Source organism: Theropithecus gelada, chromosome 2, assembly GCF_003255815.1.
Source record: "Theropithecus gelada isolate Dixy chromosome 2, Tgel_1.0, whole genome shotgun sequence".
NCBI classification, from domain to species: Eukaryota; Metazoa; Chordata; class Mammalia; order Primates; family Cercopithecidae; genus Theropithecus; species Theropithecus gelada.
Genome location: NC_037669.1, coordinates 139,700,279 through 139,719,962, shown reverse-complemented (window position 1 = coordinate 139,719,962; position 19,684 = coordinate 139,700,279). Strand labels below are relative to the sequence as shown.

The 19,684-nt window shown below is 38.7% G+C and overlaps 1 protein-coding gene across 12 annotated transcripts in view; it reads left to right on the top strand.

The window, feature by feature from the left end:
- Window positions 1-19,684, top strand: part of MBNL1 (muscleblind like splicing regulator 1) — a 197,284-nt gene that overhangs the window by 144,052 nt on the left and 33,548 nt on the right. For all 12 annotated transcript variants that reach the window (XM_025374639.1, XM_025374617.1, XM_025374612.1 and 9 more), the window contains one exon: window positions 3,138-3,308. In XM_025374639.1, the coding sequence (XP_025230424.1) occupies window positions 3,138-3,308 (171 nt within the window). The remainder of the gene's footprint in view (window positions 1-3,137; window positions 3,309-19,684) is intronic.

Genomic DNA, 19,684 nt, shown 5'->3' with positions numbered 1-19,684 from the left:
GAAATGTAGGAGAACAGCATTTTTCCTGAGTAGATGTCATATATTCAGAATGAAAATCAAAAGTCTGAGCTCCTTGTAAAATTTTTGAGATGCACTGATGCAGAATGTATACCAAACTCATGTGATTTCTTTCCACTATTTCCGTCCGGGCTATGTTCATTGGTCTGGGTGGTGTGTATTCAAGGAAAGTACTGGAATGAAGTGCTTAGGAAGCCCAGAGTTAGTGTTGGAAGGTCAGGTTCATGGCTCAGGGCTATCTGTGCTCTATTTACGGAACTATAGAAACTGACGTGAGTGAATTGATGGGAAGTGAATTCTCGTGGTGACCATAACCTCGCTTATCTGCATTTAAAGAAATCCAGTTTTACTAAGAAATATGATGCGGAGATATTGAGAACAAGAATTTCTCTTACAGCCAAATTATTCTTTGTACTGAAAAAGCAGGCTTTTTCTAGGAGACTTCAACTAAATATCCCTGAAATTAGACCATATGCCATCCAGGAGTTATTTATTTTTGCCAGTCCTACTCTGTGGTTTATCTTGGGAATCTAAGGTTGTTTTTGGTTGTTTTGTATCAAGATGCTTTTAAGCTGATAACGCACTCCTGATCCCAACATACATCAAGCATGGTGATTTTATATGGAATAAGTTTAATATATATATTACTTTGTGAGCATACCAATAGCCATAACTAATAGATGTTTAAAAAATCATCTTCATACCAATGTTTTGTTTTTCTTTTGTTTGATACACAATTTAAATTGTGGTGGCAGTGATACACGTTTTCTAATAATTCTGTACTAGATAGAGAGCCTGAGGCTTACAGAAATTAGCTTCTTATGCAGTTCATGCACTTGATGAGTAAGAGAGCTAGGCCTCTGTCCCAGCTCATGAGACCTGTAAGGTCCTTGCTATCCACTGTCCTCCACTGCCTACTGATTTCAAGTATTACATGAAGCTTGTAAAAATAACGAGCAGTATCCTATGATTCTAGCCCAGTGTAGAGACATTCCTAAAAACCTCATACAAAAGGAGCCAAAACTGATCATTTAAATTAGCATTATGACAGATTTTATCATAAGTATAAGCATCAGAGTCAGTTTATAGTGTAAAGTTAAATTATGCTAAATTGGTTTTTTTAGAATGTGAATGATGGCTTCTCTATGCAGCCATAAAAAAGGATGAGTTTGTGTCCTTTGTAGGGACATGGATGCAGCTGGAAACCATCATTCTCAGCAAACTATCACAAGAACAGAAAACCAAACACCGCATGTTCTCACTCATAGGTGGGAATTGAACAGTGAGATCACTTGGACTGTGGAAGGGGAACATCACACACCGGGGAACATCACACACTATTATGGGGAAGTGGGAGAGGGGAGGGATGGCATTGGGAGTCATACCTGATGTAAATGACGAGTTGATGGGTGCTGACGAGTTGATGGGTGCTGACGAGTTGATGGGTGCAACACACCAACATGGCACAAGTATACATATGTAACAAACCTGCACGTTGTGCACATGTACCCTAGAACTTAAGTATAATTTAAAAAAAAGGAAAAAAAAATTTATTGTACTGTTTATAAACAGTTTTAATTAGATTTATTGCTGAAAGACATTGTCAAGGTAGTTGATGAGATCTGCTACTATTGATATGATTTGAAAATATATTGAAAAAATGTGGGCGGAGTGTCTCACACCATATTGCATATTATAGACTTTAATGAATATTTGTATTAAAAAGAACTACCCAAAAGGAAGTTATATTTATACTTACTATTTTATAGTAACTTTTTTTTTTTTTAGATGGAGTCTCGCTGTGTCACCCAGGCTGGAGTGCAGTGGCACGATCTTGGCTCACTGCAACCTCTGCCTCCTGGGTTCAAGCGCTTCTTCTCCTGCCTCAGCCTCCTGAGTAGCGGGGACTATAGGCGCATACAATCACGCCTGGCTAATTTTTGTATTTTTAGTAGAGACAGGGTTTCACCATGTTGGCCAGGATGGTCTTGATCTCCTGACCTCGTGATCCACCCGCCTTGGCCTCCCAAAGTGCTGGGATTACAGGCGTGAGCCACCATGCCCCGACCTATAGTAAGGTTTGTTTTTTCGGGGTGTTTTTTTTTTCTTTCTTTCTTTCTTTTTTTTTTTTTTTTTTTTTGAGATGAGCTCTCACTATTTGCCCAGGCTGGTCTCAAACTTGTGGGCTCAGGGGATCTCTTGCCTCAGCCTCCCAAAGTGCTAAGATTACTACTAAACACATGTGATTTCTTTCCATTATTTCAGTCCAGGCTATGTTCATTGGTAGGTTGGTCTGGGTGGTATATATTCAAGGAAGGTACTAGAATGAAGTGCTGAGGACAGAGTACAGAGGTAGTGCACCACCATTCCTGGCTTATAGCAACTTAGTTTCTCCATTTTAAAAAAATTTTTGGAGGGTAAATATATCCATTTCTTATTGTTTCATAGATTTTGTGAAACGGAGAAGACTAGATTTATCTTTGAAAAGTTAAAGGCCACATTTTTCACCAATATTTCATTATACTTATTAATCTCTATATAGAGTGGGAACACATGGGAGTTTTCTTCTTTTTAATTGTAAATTCCTAATGCATGGGCTGGTAAAGCCTAGTAGTAATTTTAATTTTATTTGTTATTAGATACTTGTAAAGGTGTTTTACTGAAGATACAATGTGCCTTGAGTCCTCTAAGTTCATTTCCTAAGATTTCAGTACAAGTGAAAATAAATTATATAACTTTGATTCTTAAATCATTAAATTTAACCAGGAAGATATTATGAAAGAAGACTGATATTCGTTATTTGATATTCTATGTTTTAGTATTACCCTAGCAGTTGGTAGATTTTTAAACTTGAATCTGGAAATATTAATGCTAATGTTATTAAAATAATTGAAACTTTTTAAGCTTTTAAACTTTTTCAAATGTCTCAACCTCTCATATTGATAATACGTTCTGGTGAATTCATTACTTGTTCTAAATGTATGATCAAATGATATGGACAGTGCATTGTGTGAAAAACCCATGATACATTCAAGTGGGTGGTTTGCATTATATTTTTTGTCATAATTCACTGATTTTATTCTTTTTTAAGCTGACATTTGCGGCTTTTGTTTTTATAGGGCCGTTGCTCCAGGGAGAACTGCAAATATCTTCATCCACCCCCACATTTAAAAACACAGTTGGAGATAAATGGACGCAATAACTTGATTCAGCAGAAGAACATGGCCATGTTGGCCCAACAAATGCAACTAGCCAATGCCATGATGCCTGGTGCCCCATTACAACCCGTGGTAAGCATGTTTTCAGTCTTCACTCATTAAGTTTGTAATTCAGAGTGCTCAGTTTTAGTACTGAAGTGATCATTGCACCAGATGAATTGAACCCAGACAAGAATTTCAGTTGCCTTACCATTTTCTAGCAAAATTAAGTATCAGTCAAATGCTGGAACAATTTATACATTGTGTAGGTACTCATTTCTGGCCAGATGACATGGACATTTACATTATAGCATTTGTTTTCCTCTAAATTTTTCTTCAAAATAAATCCCAAGACTGGCAGGTGTTAAAATGATCTATGTTACAGTGGTCATCTAACTCACTAGTATAGTCAATATACATTTTCAACCACCTTTAGAGGTAATAATGATATTTAAAATTGGTATGTATGGTCTTTAATTTTGAGAATAGTTCTCCCTTTCCTTACTCCTTGAAAAGAATGTGTATAGTTCTTTTTCTTGAAAAGGCACCTTTCTTATTCTTCTGTAATTTAAGTTGAAATTATTTCATAGCTACACATGCTAGGAGAATTCTGACAGTAGTAAATCAATATCATAGACTTGGAAGTCTCATTAAAGGAGAATTAATCAGGGGAGGCTGAAACTCTGAGGGCTTAAAGAGCTAAAGTTGAAAAACTGGGTGGTCACAGATATTTAATGTTTGCTGAGCAGTATATATGGGTGACTCTTGCTTTGAAACACACGTTTCTATTTAACTGTTTGGATTTCTGGAGTGTGTGTGTAATAAATGACTTTAATAATCTCTTCATATTTATTCATCAAAATGTAAAAGATTGTAAGAATTAGTGTTAGGTTGAAAAAGGTACTTTGACATTAATTGTGACATAGTAATTCTACATTTAAATTTAAATGCATGTTGAAATTTGCAATGATCAGAATATATCTGCTAGTAATTTATGTCACTAGCTTATATGCAGTATTATGGGGTCATGGGAACGTGAAGACCCATGTTTTTCTGGTATGCTAACTGTAGCATGGTGCTAATTTTTTTCCAAGTGCATTCTAAAACCTGAACTCAATGTAATTATTATTCTCTTTTAGAACTTAATGCAACAATTATTCCAAAAGAGTAGGGGATTGCATTTCAAGGTGGGAGGATCTCCACATTACATGGGCAGTGATAGCAATGATCAGTTCTATACAGTTGAAGTGAGAGAATATAAGTAATTATGTGTCTGTCTTAACCTGATCTGTTTTTCCCCTCATTATTGAGGGCTCAGTTAAAAATGAGATAACTTAAAGTTATTTTTTGTGACATCTACTAATTTCACATGCTTGTATTGGGATAGCATGAAGATTTCCACTTGGTTAAAAAAAAAAAATAGCTATCACCATTCTCTGACAACATGTACGACAAAAGTCTCATTTGCACTTGGCTCTCACATACAGTTTCAAAGATCTGATAAGTCTTTGGGGTGGCTACCACCTTAGTTGCTCTAAGGCCTATCCTTGATGTGAAGATACTTTGTTCTACTTAAACATTTAAAGCATGCTTATCACCAGGCTGTACCCTCTCTGTTGACCGGGAGCACCTTTGAGATCAGCAAGTGTGGTTCTCAGATGGAAGAGGAGAACACTGGTCACAACATTAACTGACCTAGTCCTTGTGTCTGACTCTGAAGGCCATTCTAGGGTGTCGTATGTGCAGTCCTGGGAAAAACTGTAAACAATATTTATGCTCTTTGAAATACTACTAACAAATATATTGTGTATGCAATCTCTAAATCACAGATTTCTGAAACCATCAGAACAATCATCATATTTTCTGATAGTTTTGTTAGAAAATTCTCTGCTTAGACAAATTATTTTTATTAGTTGTGAGCACATTCAGGCTTTATGTTAATTTTTCCTCATATGACTACATTTGAATGTGGAATTACCCTTCTGCTAAAGGTATCCTGAGATCATTGTCTAAAAATACACTTGATTCAGAGATGACTTTGTAATAAGTACAGAAATCATTTTAATTATTCAATTTTAAGGCATTTGGGACTTTAATGACTGTAGAGAAAGCTTTAGTACAGGAAATTTGCCTTCAGAACCCCACCTGAGACTTTTTTATCCTTTTTGTAGTCAGCCCTGTTTTGATGAGGGTAATGACATGGAGATTCAGAAATGAATGGAATGGTCATAATCAGCTGCTTACTGGGAGTTTAATGTGGGCCTTACAAATAGGGATATTAACAGGACTAGAAGAAGCCAGGTGATTAATGTGGAAAAGGGTTGCCGCTCAAAGAGAATGGCCACTACTACAGATGAGTGTTTGAAAACATGGCATTAACTTGGATCCAACCCAGGTAGTGGTCATATCAAAGAAGATAATACTATGAGCACTTCCATACCATCAGGAGTATTCAGAGTATCTGAGCAGTGACAAGACTTTTAGTCAAGTAGGTGACAGCATCTGACTTCTCTAGGGTCAGTCAGTTTAGCTCCCAAACCTAGGAGGAACAGGAGGGAGAGAGGGAGACAGCAAGGCCTAAGCAAACTTGGAAGCATCTAGTATTGTGCCTGGCATATAGCAGAGATCAATAATTACTTGATGAGTGAAAGAACAGATGAAGGAAGGAGTTTCTCAAACACCAGAAAAACAGGCAGAGATTCATGGTCGTTTACCTGCTCCGTAGTTCAAAGGAAGCATAACCAGCACCCAGAACACAAGCCCAGTTACAGAGGCTGCAACATAGAATGGGGAATAGAAGTGGACACGTATTAGCAGACTATTAGCAAAGGCAGCTAGAGGCTTGATGGCTACAAGAAATATGCCACTAAACTTGGGTTATTATGCAACCAAGTTTGGGTTTTCAGTTTCTCATAAATTGTGAGAGACAAGGTCTATACATTTAGTATCTTCAGAGCATGACACTAAGGGAATGCAGGTGTCTGTAGGAAGGTTTCCCATTTTCATAGGCTTTGTGAGCTTTTATTGAAATGTACCAAGCCAAGAATCAGAAACCGGACTTAAAATGTTTGAGACAAATACAATACGTTAGGGACTTTTACAGTACTTGGCACTTTTTATATATTAAATCCTTACAAACCATCCTTTAAAGTAGTAATGTTACCCTAAACTTAGAGATAGACTGAGAAGTTCAGAAGGGTTAAGAAATTTGCTCAGGTTACACAGCTAGTGAGTAGCAAGGCCAGGATTTTAACCACCCTGTTCTGCTTTTGGTATTCATGATGTGGTAGCACTAATTGGAGACACACCATTAGCCAACTCAGCATCCTTGGTTGATTGATTAGATCTCTAACCTAGCTGGATGTGGTGGCTCACACCTGTAATCCCAGCACTTTGGGAGGCTGAGGCAGGAGGATCACTTGAGGCCAACAGTTCAAGACCAACCTGGGCAACATAGCAAGACCCCAACTCTACCAAAAAAAAAAAAAGGAAAGAAGAAATAGCTGGGAGTGGTGGTACATGCTACTCATGCTACTCAGGAAGCTAAGGCAGGAGAATCACTTGAGCCCAGGAGGTTGAGGCTTCAGTGAGTTATGATTGCACCACTGCGCTCCAGCGTGGGTGGCAGAATAAGACCCTGTCTCTAATAAAAAAAAAAAAAAGAGCGAGATCTCTGACCGTCTTCAACAAATAGTGAACAGTTTGAAATATATTATCTACAGGTTTTAACAATCTTATAATGTAAACATAATCTCATTTCATAAGATGAGAAAATAAGTAGTAGAAAATGAATGATTTAATCTGTGTCCACACAGATTAATAAATCTAATATTATAAATTATAGAATAATTGACATTCTGCTGTCATTTCTAAACCACTAATGCAAAATGATCTTTTTTTAAAATCATATGTTCTTTGATGACAAATGGAAGGTCTATAGTGTTTAATTATTGAAATTTTAAAAAATAAAACTTCTGGAATTACCTGAGCAAGGTGGCCAAATAGGAGCAACTCTGCTCTACAGCTCCCAGCAAGATCAATGCAGAAGGCGGGTGATTTCTGAATTTCCAACTGAGGTACCCAGTTCATCTCATTGGGACTGGTTAAACAGTTGGTGCAGCCCACAGAGGCTAAGCAGAAGCACGGTAGGGTGTTGCCCCACCCGAGAAGTGCAAGGGGTCAGGGAATTCCCTTCCCTAGCCAAGGGAAGCCGTGAGGGACTCTGCTGTGAGGGATGGTGCTATCCAGCCCAGATACTACGCTTTTCCCACGGTCTTCGCAAACCGCAGACTAGGAGATTCCCTCAGATGCCTACACCACCAGGACCCTGGCTTTCAAACACAAAACTGGGCAGCCATTTGGGCAGACACTGAGCTAGCTGCAGGAGTTTGTTTGTTTGTTTGTTTGTTTGTTTGTTTGTTTCATACCCTAGTGACTCCTGGAACGCCAGTGAGACAGAACTGTTCACTCCCCTGGAAAGAGGGCTGAAGTCAGGGAGCCAAGTGGTCTTGTTCAGCGGATCCCACCCCCATGGAGCGAAACAAGCTTAACATCCTGCTGGCTTGAAATTCTCACTGCTAGCACAGCAGTGTGAAGTCGACCTGGGACTATCAAGCTTGGTAGGGGGAGGGACATCCACCATAATTGAGGCTTTAGTAGGTGGTTTCCCCTCACAGTGTAAACAGAGCTGCCAGGAAGTTTGAACAGGATGTAGAAACCACCTCAGCACAGCAAAGCCACTGTAGCCAGACTGCCTCTGTAGATTCTTTCTCTCTGGGCAGGGCATCTCTGAAAGAAAGGCAGCAGCCCTAGTCAGGGGCTTGTAAATAAAACTCCCATCTCTCTGGGACAGAGCACCTGGGGGAAGGGGCAGCTGTGGGCACAGCTTCAGCAGACTTAAACTTTCTGCCTCACAACTCTGAAGAGGGCAGCAGATCTAGCACAGTGCTTGAACTCTGCTAAGGGACAGACTGCCTCCTCGAGTGGGCCCCTGATCCCTGTGCCTGCTGACTGGGAGACACCTCGCAGCAGGGGTCGAAAGACACTTCATATAGGAGAGCTCCAGCTGGCATCTGGTGGGTGCCCCTCTGGGATGAAGCTTCCAGAGGAAGGAACAGGCAGCAATCTTTGCTATTCTGCAGCCTCTGCTAGTGCTACTCAGGCAAACAGGGTCTGGAGTGGAGCTCCAGCAAACTTCAGTAGACCTGCAGCAGAGGATACTAACTGTTAGAAGGAAAACTAACAAATAGAAAGTAATAGCATCAACATCAACTAAAAGGACACCCACGCAAAATACCCATCCAAAGGTCGCCAACATCAAAGACCAAAGGTAGGTAAATCCACAAAGATGAGGAAAATCCAGCTCAAAAAGCTGAAAATTCCAAAAAACGGTTTGCCTCTTCTCCTCCAAAGTTTCACAACTCCTTGCCAGTAAGGGAACAAAACTGGACGGAAAATGAGTTTGATGAATTGACAGAAGTAGGCTTCAGAAGGTGTGTATTAACAAACTCTCCTGGGCTAAAGGGGCATGTTTTAACCCAATGCAAGGAAGTTAAGAACCTTGATAAAAGATTACGGGAACTGCTAACTAGAATAACCACTTTAGAGAAGAGCATAAATGAGCTGATGGAGGTGAAAAACATAGCATGAGAACTTCGTGAAGCATGCACAAGTATCAGTCGCTGAATCGATCAAGTGGAAGAAAGGATATCAGAGACTGAAAATCAACTTAATGAAATAAAGTGTGAAGACAAGATCAGAGAAAAAAGAATGCAAAGGAACGAACAAAGCCTCCAAGAAATATGGGACTGTGTGAAAAGACCAAACCTACGTTTGATTGGTGTACCTGAAAGTGATGGGGAGAATGGAACCAAGTTGGAAAACACACTTCAGGATACTATCCAGGAGAACTTCCCCAACCTAGCAAGACAGGCTGTTTGGGCAGACACTGAGCTAGCTGTAGGAGATTTTGTTCATACCCCAGTGGTGCCCGGAATGCCAACAGGACAGAACCATTCACTCCCGTGGAAAGGTGGCTGAAGCCAGGGAGTCGAGTGGTCTTGCTCAGTGGATCCTACCCCCATGGAGCCCAACAAGCTAAGATCCACTGGCTTCAAATTATCGCTGCCAGCACAGCAGTCTGAAGTCAACCTGGGACTACAGAGCTTGGTAGGGGGAGGGCATTTGCCACAACTGAGGCTTGAGTACGTGGTTTTCCACTAACAGTGTAAACAAAGCCACTGAGAAGTTCGAACTGGGTGCAGAAAATTCACATTCAGGAAATACAGAGAACAACACAAATATACTCCTCGAGAAGAGCAACCCCAAGACATATAATCGTCAGATTCACCAAGGTTTAAATGAAGAAAAAAAATGTTAAGGGCAGCCAGAGAGAAAGGTCAGGTTACCCACAGAGGGAAGCCCATCAGACTAACAGCAGATTTCTCTTCAGAAACCCTACAAGCCAGAAGAGAGTGGGGGCCAATATTCAACATTCTTAAAGAAAAGAATTTTCAACCCAGAATTTCATACCCAACCAAACTAAGCTTCATAAGTGAAGGAGAAATAAAATCCTTTACAGACAAGTAAATGCTGAGGGATTTTGTCACCACCAGGCTTGCCTTACAAGAGCTCCTGAAGGAAGCGCTGAATATGGAAAGGTAAAACTGGTACCAACCACTAAAAAATTACCAAAATGTAAACACTATCAACGTATGAAGAAACTGCATCAACTAATGGGCAAAATAACCAGCTAGCTTCATAATGACAGGATCAAATTCACACATGACAATATTAACCTTAAATGTAAACAGGCTAAATGCCTCAATTAAAAGACACAGACTGGCAAACTGGATGAAGAGTCAAGACCCATCAGTGTGCTGTATTCAGGAGACCCACCTTACATACAGATACACAAAGTCTCAAAAGAAAGCATGGAGAAATATTTAGTAAGCAAATGGAAAGCCAAAAAAAAAGCAGGGATTGCAATCCTAGTCTCTGATAAAACAGACTTTAAACCAACCAAGATAAAAAAAGACGAAAGAAGAGCAGTACATACTAGTAAAGGGATCAATGCAACAAGAAGCGCTAACTATCCTAAACATATATATACACTCAGTACAGAAGTACCCAATTCATAAAGCAAGTTCTTACAGACCTACAAAGAGACAGACTCCCACACAATACTAATGGGAGACTAACACCCCACTGTCAATATTAGACAGATCAATGAGGCAGAAAATTAACAAGAATATTCAGGAATTGAACTCAGCTCTGAACCAAGCAGACTTAACAGACATCTACAGGACTCTCCACCCCAAATCAACAGAGTATACATTCTTCTCAGCACCACAAAGCACTTGCTCCAAAGTTAACCACATAATTGGAAGTAAAACACTCCTCAAAAGGTGCAAAAGAACAGAAATCATAAACAGTCTCTCAGACCACAGTGCAATCAAATTAGAACTGAGGATTAAGAAACCCACTCAAAACCATACAACCACATGGAAACTGAACAACCTGCTCCTGAATGACTGCTGGGTAAATAATGAAATTAAGGCAGAAATAAATCAGTTCTTTGAAACCAATGAGAACAAAGACGCAATGTACCAGAATCTCTGGGACGCAGCTAAAGCGGTGTTTACAGGGAAATTTGTAGCACTAAATGCCCACATGAGAAAGTAGGAAAGATATAAAATCAACACCCTAACATCACAATTAAAAGAATGAGAGAAGCAAGAGCAAACAAATTCAAAAGCTAGCAGAACACAAGAAATAAGATCAGAGCAGGGCTGAAGAATAGAGACACAAAAAACCCTTCAAAAAATCAGTGAATCCAGGAGCTGATTTTTTGAAAAGATTCACAAAATAGATAGACCACTAACCAGACTAATAAAGAAGAAAAGAAGAATCAAATAGACACAATATAAATGACAAAGGGGATATCACCACTGATCCCACAGAAATAAAAACTGTCATCAGAGAATACTATAAATATTTCTATGCAAATAAACTAGAAAATCTAGAAGAAATAGATAAATTCCTGGACACATACAGCCTCCCAAGACTAAACCAGGAAGAAGTCAAATCCCTGAATAGACCAATAACAAGTGCTGAAATTGAGGCAGTAATTAATAGCCTATCAACCAAAAAAAAAGCCCAGGACCAGACGGATTCACAGCCAAATTCTACCAGAGGTACGAAGAGGAGCTGGTACCATTCCTTCTGAAACTATTCCAAACAACAGAAAAAGAGGGACTCCTCCATCACCCATTTCACGAGGCCAGCATCATCCTGATGCCAAAAGCTGGCAGACACAACAAAAAAAAAAAAATTTCAGGCCATATCCCTGATGAACATTGATGCGAAAATCCTCAATAAAATACCAGCAAACTGAATCTAGAGCACATTAAAAGGCTTATCCACCATGATCAAGTCTGTTTCATCCCTGGGATGCAAGGCTGGTACAACATACGCAAACCAATAAACATAATCCATCACATAAACAGAACCAATGACAAAAACCACATGTTTATCTCAATAGATGCAGAAAGGTCTTTAATAAAATTCAACATCCCTTCATGTTAAAAATAATAAACTAGGTATTGATGGAATGTATCTCAAAATAATAAGAGCTATTTATGACAAACCCATAGCCAATATCATATTGAATGGGCAAAAGGTGGAAGCATTCCCTTTGAAAACTGGCACAAGATAAGGATGCCCTCTGTCACCACTCCTATTTAACATAGTATTGGAAGTTCTGACTGGGGCAATGAGGCAAGAGAAAGAAAGGGTATTCAGGTAAGAAGAAAAGAAGTCAAATTGTATCTGTTTGCAGATGACATGATTGTATATTTATAAAATCCCATCGTCTCAGCCACAAAACTCCTTGAGCTGATAAGCAATTTCAGCAAAGTCTCAGGATACAAAATTAATATGCAAAAATCACAGGCATTCCTATACACCAATAATAGACAAACAGAGAGCCAAATCATGAGTGAACTCCCATTCACAATTGCTACAAAGAGAATAAAATACCTAGGAATATAATTTACAAGGGATATGAAGGACCTCTTCAGGGAGAACAACAAACCACTGCTCAAGGAACTAAGAGAGGACCCAAGCAAATGGAAAAACATTCCATGCACATGGATAGAAAGAATCAATATCACGAAAATGGACATACTGTCCAAAATAATTTATAGATTCAGTGGTATTCCCATCAAGCTACCATTGACTTTCTTCACAGAGTTAGAAAAAAAAAAAAACTACTTTAAATTTCATATAGAACCAAAAAAGAGCCTGTATAGCCAAGACAATCCTAAGCAAAAAGAACAAAGCTGGAGGTATCACACTACCTGACTTCAAACTATACTACAAGGCTACCGTAACCAAAACAGCATAGTACTGGTACCAAAACAGATATATAGACCATTGGAACGGAACTGAGGCCTCAGAAATCACACCACACATCTACCACCATCTGATCTTCGACAAACCTAACAAAAACAGGCAATGGGGAAAGGATTCTATATTTAATACATGGTGTTGGGAAAACTGGCTAGCCATATGCAGAAAACTGAAACTGGACCTCTTCCTTGCACCTTATACAAAAATTAACTCAAGATGAATTAAAGACTTAAACGTAAGACCCAAGACCGTAACAAGAAGACCAAGGCAATAGCATTCAGGACATAGGCATGGGCAAAGAATTGACGACTGAAACACCGAAAGCAACGGCAACAAAAGCCAAAATTGACAAATGGGATCTAATTAAACTAAAGAGCTTCTGCACAGCAAAGTAAACTATCATCAGAGTGAACAGGCAACCTACAGAATGGGAGAAAAATTTTGCAATCTATCCATCTGACCAAGGGCTAATATCCAGAATCTACAAAGAGGTTACACAAATTTACAAGAAAAGAAAAAAAACCATCAACAAGTAGGCAAAAGACTTGAACAGACACTTCTCAGAAGAAGACATTTATGTGGCCAACAAATGTATGAAAAATCTCATCATCACTGGTCATTAGAGAAATGCAAATCAGGGTCCGGGCGTGGTGACTCATGCTTGTAATCCCAGCACTTTGGGAGGCCGAGGTGACCGAAATCGAGACCATCCTGGCTAACACTGAAACCCTGTCTCTACTAAAATTACAAAAAATTATCGAGGCGTGGTGGCACGCACCTGTAGTCCCAGCTATTCAGGAGGCTGAGGCAAGAGAATTGCTTGAACCTGGGAGGCGGAGGTTGCAGTGACGCGATATCGCACCACTGCACTCCAGCCTGGGTAACAGAGAGGCTCCATCTCAAAAAGAAAAAAAAAAAAGAAATGCAAATCAAAACCACAATGAGATAGCATCTCACGCCAGTTAGAATGACGATCACTAAAAAGTCAGGAAACAACAGATGCTGATGAGGATGTGGAGAAATAGGAATGCTTTTACACTGTTGGTGGGTGTGTAAATTAGTTCAACCATTGTGGAAGACAGTGTGGTGATTCCTCAAGGATCTAGAACTAGAAATACCATTTGACCCAGCAATCCCATTACTGGGTATATACTCAAAGGATTATAAATCATGCTACTGTAAAGACACATGCACACGTATGTTTATTGCAGCACAATTCACAACAGCAAAGACTTTGAACAAACCCAAATGCCCATCAATGATAGACTGGATAAAGAAAATGTGGCACATAATACACCATGGAATACTGTGCAGCCATAAGAAAGAATGAGTTCATGTCCTTTGCAGGGACATGGATGAAACTGGAAACCATCATTCTCAGCAAACTAACGCAGGCACAGAAAACCAAACACGGCATGTTCTCACTCATAGGTGGGAGTTGAACAATGAACATATGGGCACAGGGAGGGGAACATCACACACTGGGGCCTGTTGGGGTTTGGGGGGTAAGGTAGGGGATAGCATTAGGAGAAATACCTAATGTAGATGACTGGTTGATGAGTGCAGCAAACCACCATGTCACATGTATACCCATGTAACCTGCACGTTCTGCATATGTATCCCAGAACTTTAATAAAAATAAAAAATAATCAAAAACATAAATAAAACTTCTGGAATCTTCTTCTGAATTATTTTTACTTTGTCACATACTGTCTGGTGCGGATTTTATGTAATGAAAAATTCCTACATAATTTAACCAAAAATAGGTTGTATATCGTGGCTTACAACCTGGAGGCCTCTGATAGATTTCTTCAGTTCATCCCAGCCAAGTGTCCTTCAGAAATTCTGTTGTTTCCAGGCTCTCTTCATTGCCCTCAAAGAGCTCTACATAAGCAGTGGTTATAAAGAGCTTTGCATGATCTCTGGAATTTCTCTAGTAATGGCCTTTACCTGTGATCCCAAAGGTAGTCTTGGCTATCCATAATTTCTGATGGCAGCTATTCTTCGGGTACACAAATTCGGTGTCTCAGATAAATAATTTGTGTAGAAATCCTGTGCATTTCATGAATTTTGAAATAGCCTAGGAATAGAGAAATTCAGTTTCTGGTTTTAGCTAATGTCTTGAGAGCTTCTTTGCGGCTTCTGTCACCTAGATAGACTTTGCTGTCATGTCATGTTCCAAGCATTTGTTGCCAGTTGGATGCAGAATGCTTTGAAGTCGTCACTTGTCACGCTTCCAGGAACACCTAGAATTCTTAAATAGTTCTTTGATTCTTTACTTTCCATTTTATCCAAGTAATGGTTGAGATAAGGCCACTTTATCCCAGAGTGTTTCTGGTAAAATGTTTCCATGTCAGTTTCTCTGAGTAGGCTTTCATCCATCCTGCTGTTCTTACTGCCTGTTTCCATTAAGGAGCCTGTGAATCCTCAAGCAGCCTGAGAGAATGGGCCCAGGATTTTAAGAACTAGGCCATGCCTGGTTGATACCTTTCTACTAGGAGGGCCAGAGTGTTCTTTATTTAAATGTTTGTTATTTCAGTAAAACTGGATTGAAGGATGAAGTGAAACTAACAATGAAGGAGATACTCATTGATTTATCCAGTCACAAGTCAGTCTAGAGGCAAAGTTATAACAGTATCTCTTATTTTATTCCAGTCATTTGCTATCTTTTTTTTTTTTTTTTTTTTTTTTTTTTTTTTTTTTTTTTTTTTTTTTAAGAGAGAGGGTCTCGCTTTGTCACCCAGCCTAGAATGCAGTGGTGCAGTCATAGCATACTGTAAACTCACACTCCTGGACTCAAGTGATTCTCCTGCCTCAGCCTCATAAAGTGCTGGGATCATAGGCCAGACCCACTGTGCCTGGCCCTGCTTTTTTAGAAAAAAAGAACTTTATAACATGAATTTGTTGATACCTCCTATTAGCTTTTGGCACTGTTTATATTCAAAATAGCTCACTGAGACTAGTTACAGGGTTATGCCTACCCAGAAACATGCTTTTGTATACCTTGATTATGTGTGTTTTTTTTTAAAAAAGCACTTTGTATTTTATTGCTTTATATACATACATATAATGTAGAAAAATATGACTTAAAGTTTGTGTTCTGTGAATTTCAGTGTATACTGATTACATATTTCTGTTACATATACTCCCTCCTTTTTTTTTTATTCTCAAACATTGCAAAACAAACAGTGTTCACATGGTGTTTTAAGATAAATGTCAGCCCCTGTGATATTTGCAACATTATAACATGGTAACTACATTACTGAAACTTAGAAAGCTTAATATAAAAAATTGCAAAACAAAAAGAATAAACTTTGAATAGGTATATTAGAGAGAGTAATTATTAAATTTTGAGGTAAAGAAAGAAAATAACAATCACTTTTATTTCACATTCAAGTATATATTCTAAAGAATATTTAATGTGTTTCCTTGTTTCTATGACAGAGAAAAGCAGTTAGCAAATCCATTAGTATATATGTTAAGTAAATGTTTGTAGAGGATCTGTATAGATGCTAAACGCAACACATAAATAACATGAACAAGACATAAGGCAAAAGTCTGCCCTCTAGGAGCATCCAGTCTTGTCAGACTAGAGGAGATATTCAGGTAAACCCATGCAGTGGTTTATGCTGCATTCGAGTAATTAGGAGTTCATGGGAACAGAAGGTAAGAAAAACCCCTTCATAGTTAGAGATGTGGATGGATCAAGAGAAACTTACCCGAAGAGTCCTAATTCTTGAAGCACAATTAGGAATTAAACAGATTGGCTAGGCATGGGTAGCATTCAATGTGGAGGATAAACCATGTTTAAAAGAAAAGAGCCATAAGGGAACATGTATCCTTAGAGACCTTACTTACAATCAGAAAAGTGTACCTATATCTGTAGAAAACGACATAGTGTATGGAACTAGAATCACCTAGGAGCTCTAAAAAATACTGCCACTTACCAGAGATTCTGACGAGTGAGGAGTGGCCAGGGCATTCACGGTTTAAAAGTCCTTTGGGTGATTTTAATGGACACCTGGTTCATTGTGTGAAAACCACTTTGTGAGAACCACTTGGAATCAGACACACCTGTGGTCACATCCTAGGCCTTCGATTCACTCATTTGTGTCTATAGACACATAATCTATATAGACCATAGGGAACTAAACAGATCTCTCCTGATCTCTACCCCTCAAAAAACACAACAGAAAAAAAAATTACCAAGGGAATTTATACTCTACTGTTGTAAGGATTAAATACAATAAATAGCACAGATAAAGCACTCAGCATGATGCTGACACACAATAAATAGGGAATTACTACTAATAATCATGTTTGCATAGCTAACTAGGGTCACAATATGACATTAACACTTTGATTTATAATGAAGTGTGATTACCTTAATGGAATCAATGTCCGATTTAAAACAAACAAGTGATTAACCCATAAGCAGCACCAGAATTAGTAAGTTTGTACTTTGTTTTTCTCTGGTGAGGGTGTTCGTTGGCAAAAGGCAATTATAAACCAAACTTTCTTATGTCTTCCAGGAACAGAGATACCTACAAATCATTATCACAAGAATATAGTCAGTATCAAATATACCAATTACATAGTTATATGTTATCCTTCAGAGAGAGAACAGGATGCCACTTGATAACAACATGGCATTAATATCTGTCTTTGAGATTCTGCTGAACCTCCTGCAGGATAGCTTTTGGAATAGAAAACTGGCAGTAGTGCAGGTCAAGTGCTTTCCTAATCTGATTAGGGCACTCTCTGATGGGGCTAGCAGTGACCTATCTTCAACATGGCACTCTTTGAAAAAACAGTATGACTAAAGTGATGTAACAAACTTACAAAAATTTAAAATAAATGAAGGAATGTCGCGTGTGTGTGTGTGTGTGTGTGTCTGTCTGTCTGTCTGTCTGTCTTTTGGAATCAAGTTTCAAAGTATAAAGCTAGTTATTGATTTTCTGCCTATTCAGCAAATAGCTCTGCTTATCGAAAGAGGGAACAATTTGAGATAATGCTTGCTGAATAGTTGATGTTTCACATTTTTAAAAGCTCCTACAGACTTTACTTGGGGACAGTGCCCTAAAATTGTACAGATTTGAATTTGCTCTGCTGAATTAAAGCAAAAGATCAATTCTCTTGCTGACTCTATAGAAACAACTCAGGAAAGATTATTGCCAGTTATTAAAGCAGTATTTTTACATAATAAAAGTATGATTCTGCCTGTAATGTGCAACAGCTGCATTATATGCATTTTTAGATTTCCAGTGTATTTTATTTGATGAGATTTAAGAGAGCTGAGTTTTATTAGCCTCTGGTCTCATTTTATTAAAATAAAAATGCTTTTTCTTCCAAAAACATTTTTAAATTTGTCCTTTGCTTTTAAATAATTATAGTAGATTATGTACAGTAACATAAACATCTCAGTAACTTTCTGAAGTATACATTAAAAATGCACTATCTGGAAATACATGTTTATTCATAGTAAAAGAATGCAAAGAGGAATGATAATGAGTAGCTTCTGTTGTCCATTTGCTGAACTAGTCTGTTAGTCCCCTGACATAGACTCTTTTAGTCTTCTATGCTAAATTTCTTGTAATTCTTAAATGGCTAATATAGAAATTAGGGTGCTGGTCTGGCTGGATTTTCATATGCAATCTGACAATGTATAACAAAGTACAAGTTTAACCTGAATATCCTTGAATAGAAATCCAAGTTCAACATATATTCACTATACAATCAATCCTTGTCCTGCTGCCACCTGGACAGAGAATGGACAGTGGCGCAGCATTAAGTCAGCTGTGGCTCCGGGAAGTGTTGGTGGACAGAGACTGCCCTGGGCCCTAGTTTCTGACAGCTTGTTGATTGTTAAGATCTGGAATGCACAGATAGTTCTTGTTGTCTGCAGGTTGCTGCTTTGTGCTGGGAGGGGTTGGGGATTAGAGGTGCTACTTGAGACCACTTTATCAGGCAAGAGCCATCGACCTGGCAGAGCAGCTAAACATGGCATTCAAACCAACGTGTTCAGAGGCATAATTATTTTAAGTTGAAATGGTATAATCTATATTGTATTGTTTCTTCTCAATGAATCGCATTAGGTATTGCATATTCTGGTTTTTCATATTTTTGTTAGTAAAAATGTATAGCTAAATGCAAAGGGTGCTTCCCAAGAAATTTTTGAGGTCAACAGAAGAGTTCCCTAAGAAAGGCCTTCTTAACATTGACAGTATTGACTTTCGGCGCTGGATAATTCTTTGTTGCGAGGGGCTGTCTTATATGTTGTAGAACACTTAGCAGCATCCCTGGCTTCCATCCGTTGAATGCAATAGTTCCCCTCCAGCTGTGATAACCAAAAATGTCTTTAGACATTGCCAGGTGTCTCCTGAGAGGCAAAACAACTCGGTTGAAAACCACTGCCCTAAGAAAAAGGGAACACTTGAAATTCATTTTATTTTTCTAAATATAGAATCAGTCAGGGCCAGAGTGAATAAAGGATATATTTTACTTTTTAACGTATTTCTTTTGTACTATGAGAATTACATTTGTAATGTATGCCTTAAAAGTTTTACTACAAAGCTCTCTTGAATGCTACATCTATTCAGGGACCATGTAACTTCTTATTCCTATCAGATGGCAGAATTAGTTATTAATACATTATAATATCTCTTTTATTCTAAAAAATGTTCTGTAATTCTGTTCATTACTGCTGAGTAAAGAAAATAAATTGTTAAATATTACCTTAAAGAGGCTGGGCACGGTGGCTCAGGCCTGTAATCTCAGCACTTTGGGAGGCCGAAGTGGGCAGATCATGAGGTCAGGAGATTGAGACCATCCTGGCTAACATGATGAAACCCCGTCTCTACTAAAAATACAAAAAATTAGCCAGGCATGGTGGCGGGCACCTGTAGTCCCAGCTACTAGGGAGGCTGAGGCAGGAGAATGGCATGAACCCGGGAGGTGGAACTTGCAGTGAGCCAAGATTGCACCACTGCACTCTAGCTGGGACAACAGAATAAGGCTCCATCTCAAAAAAAAAAAAAATTACCTTAAAGAACAGCATC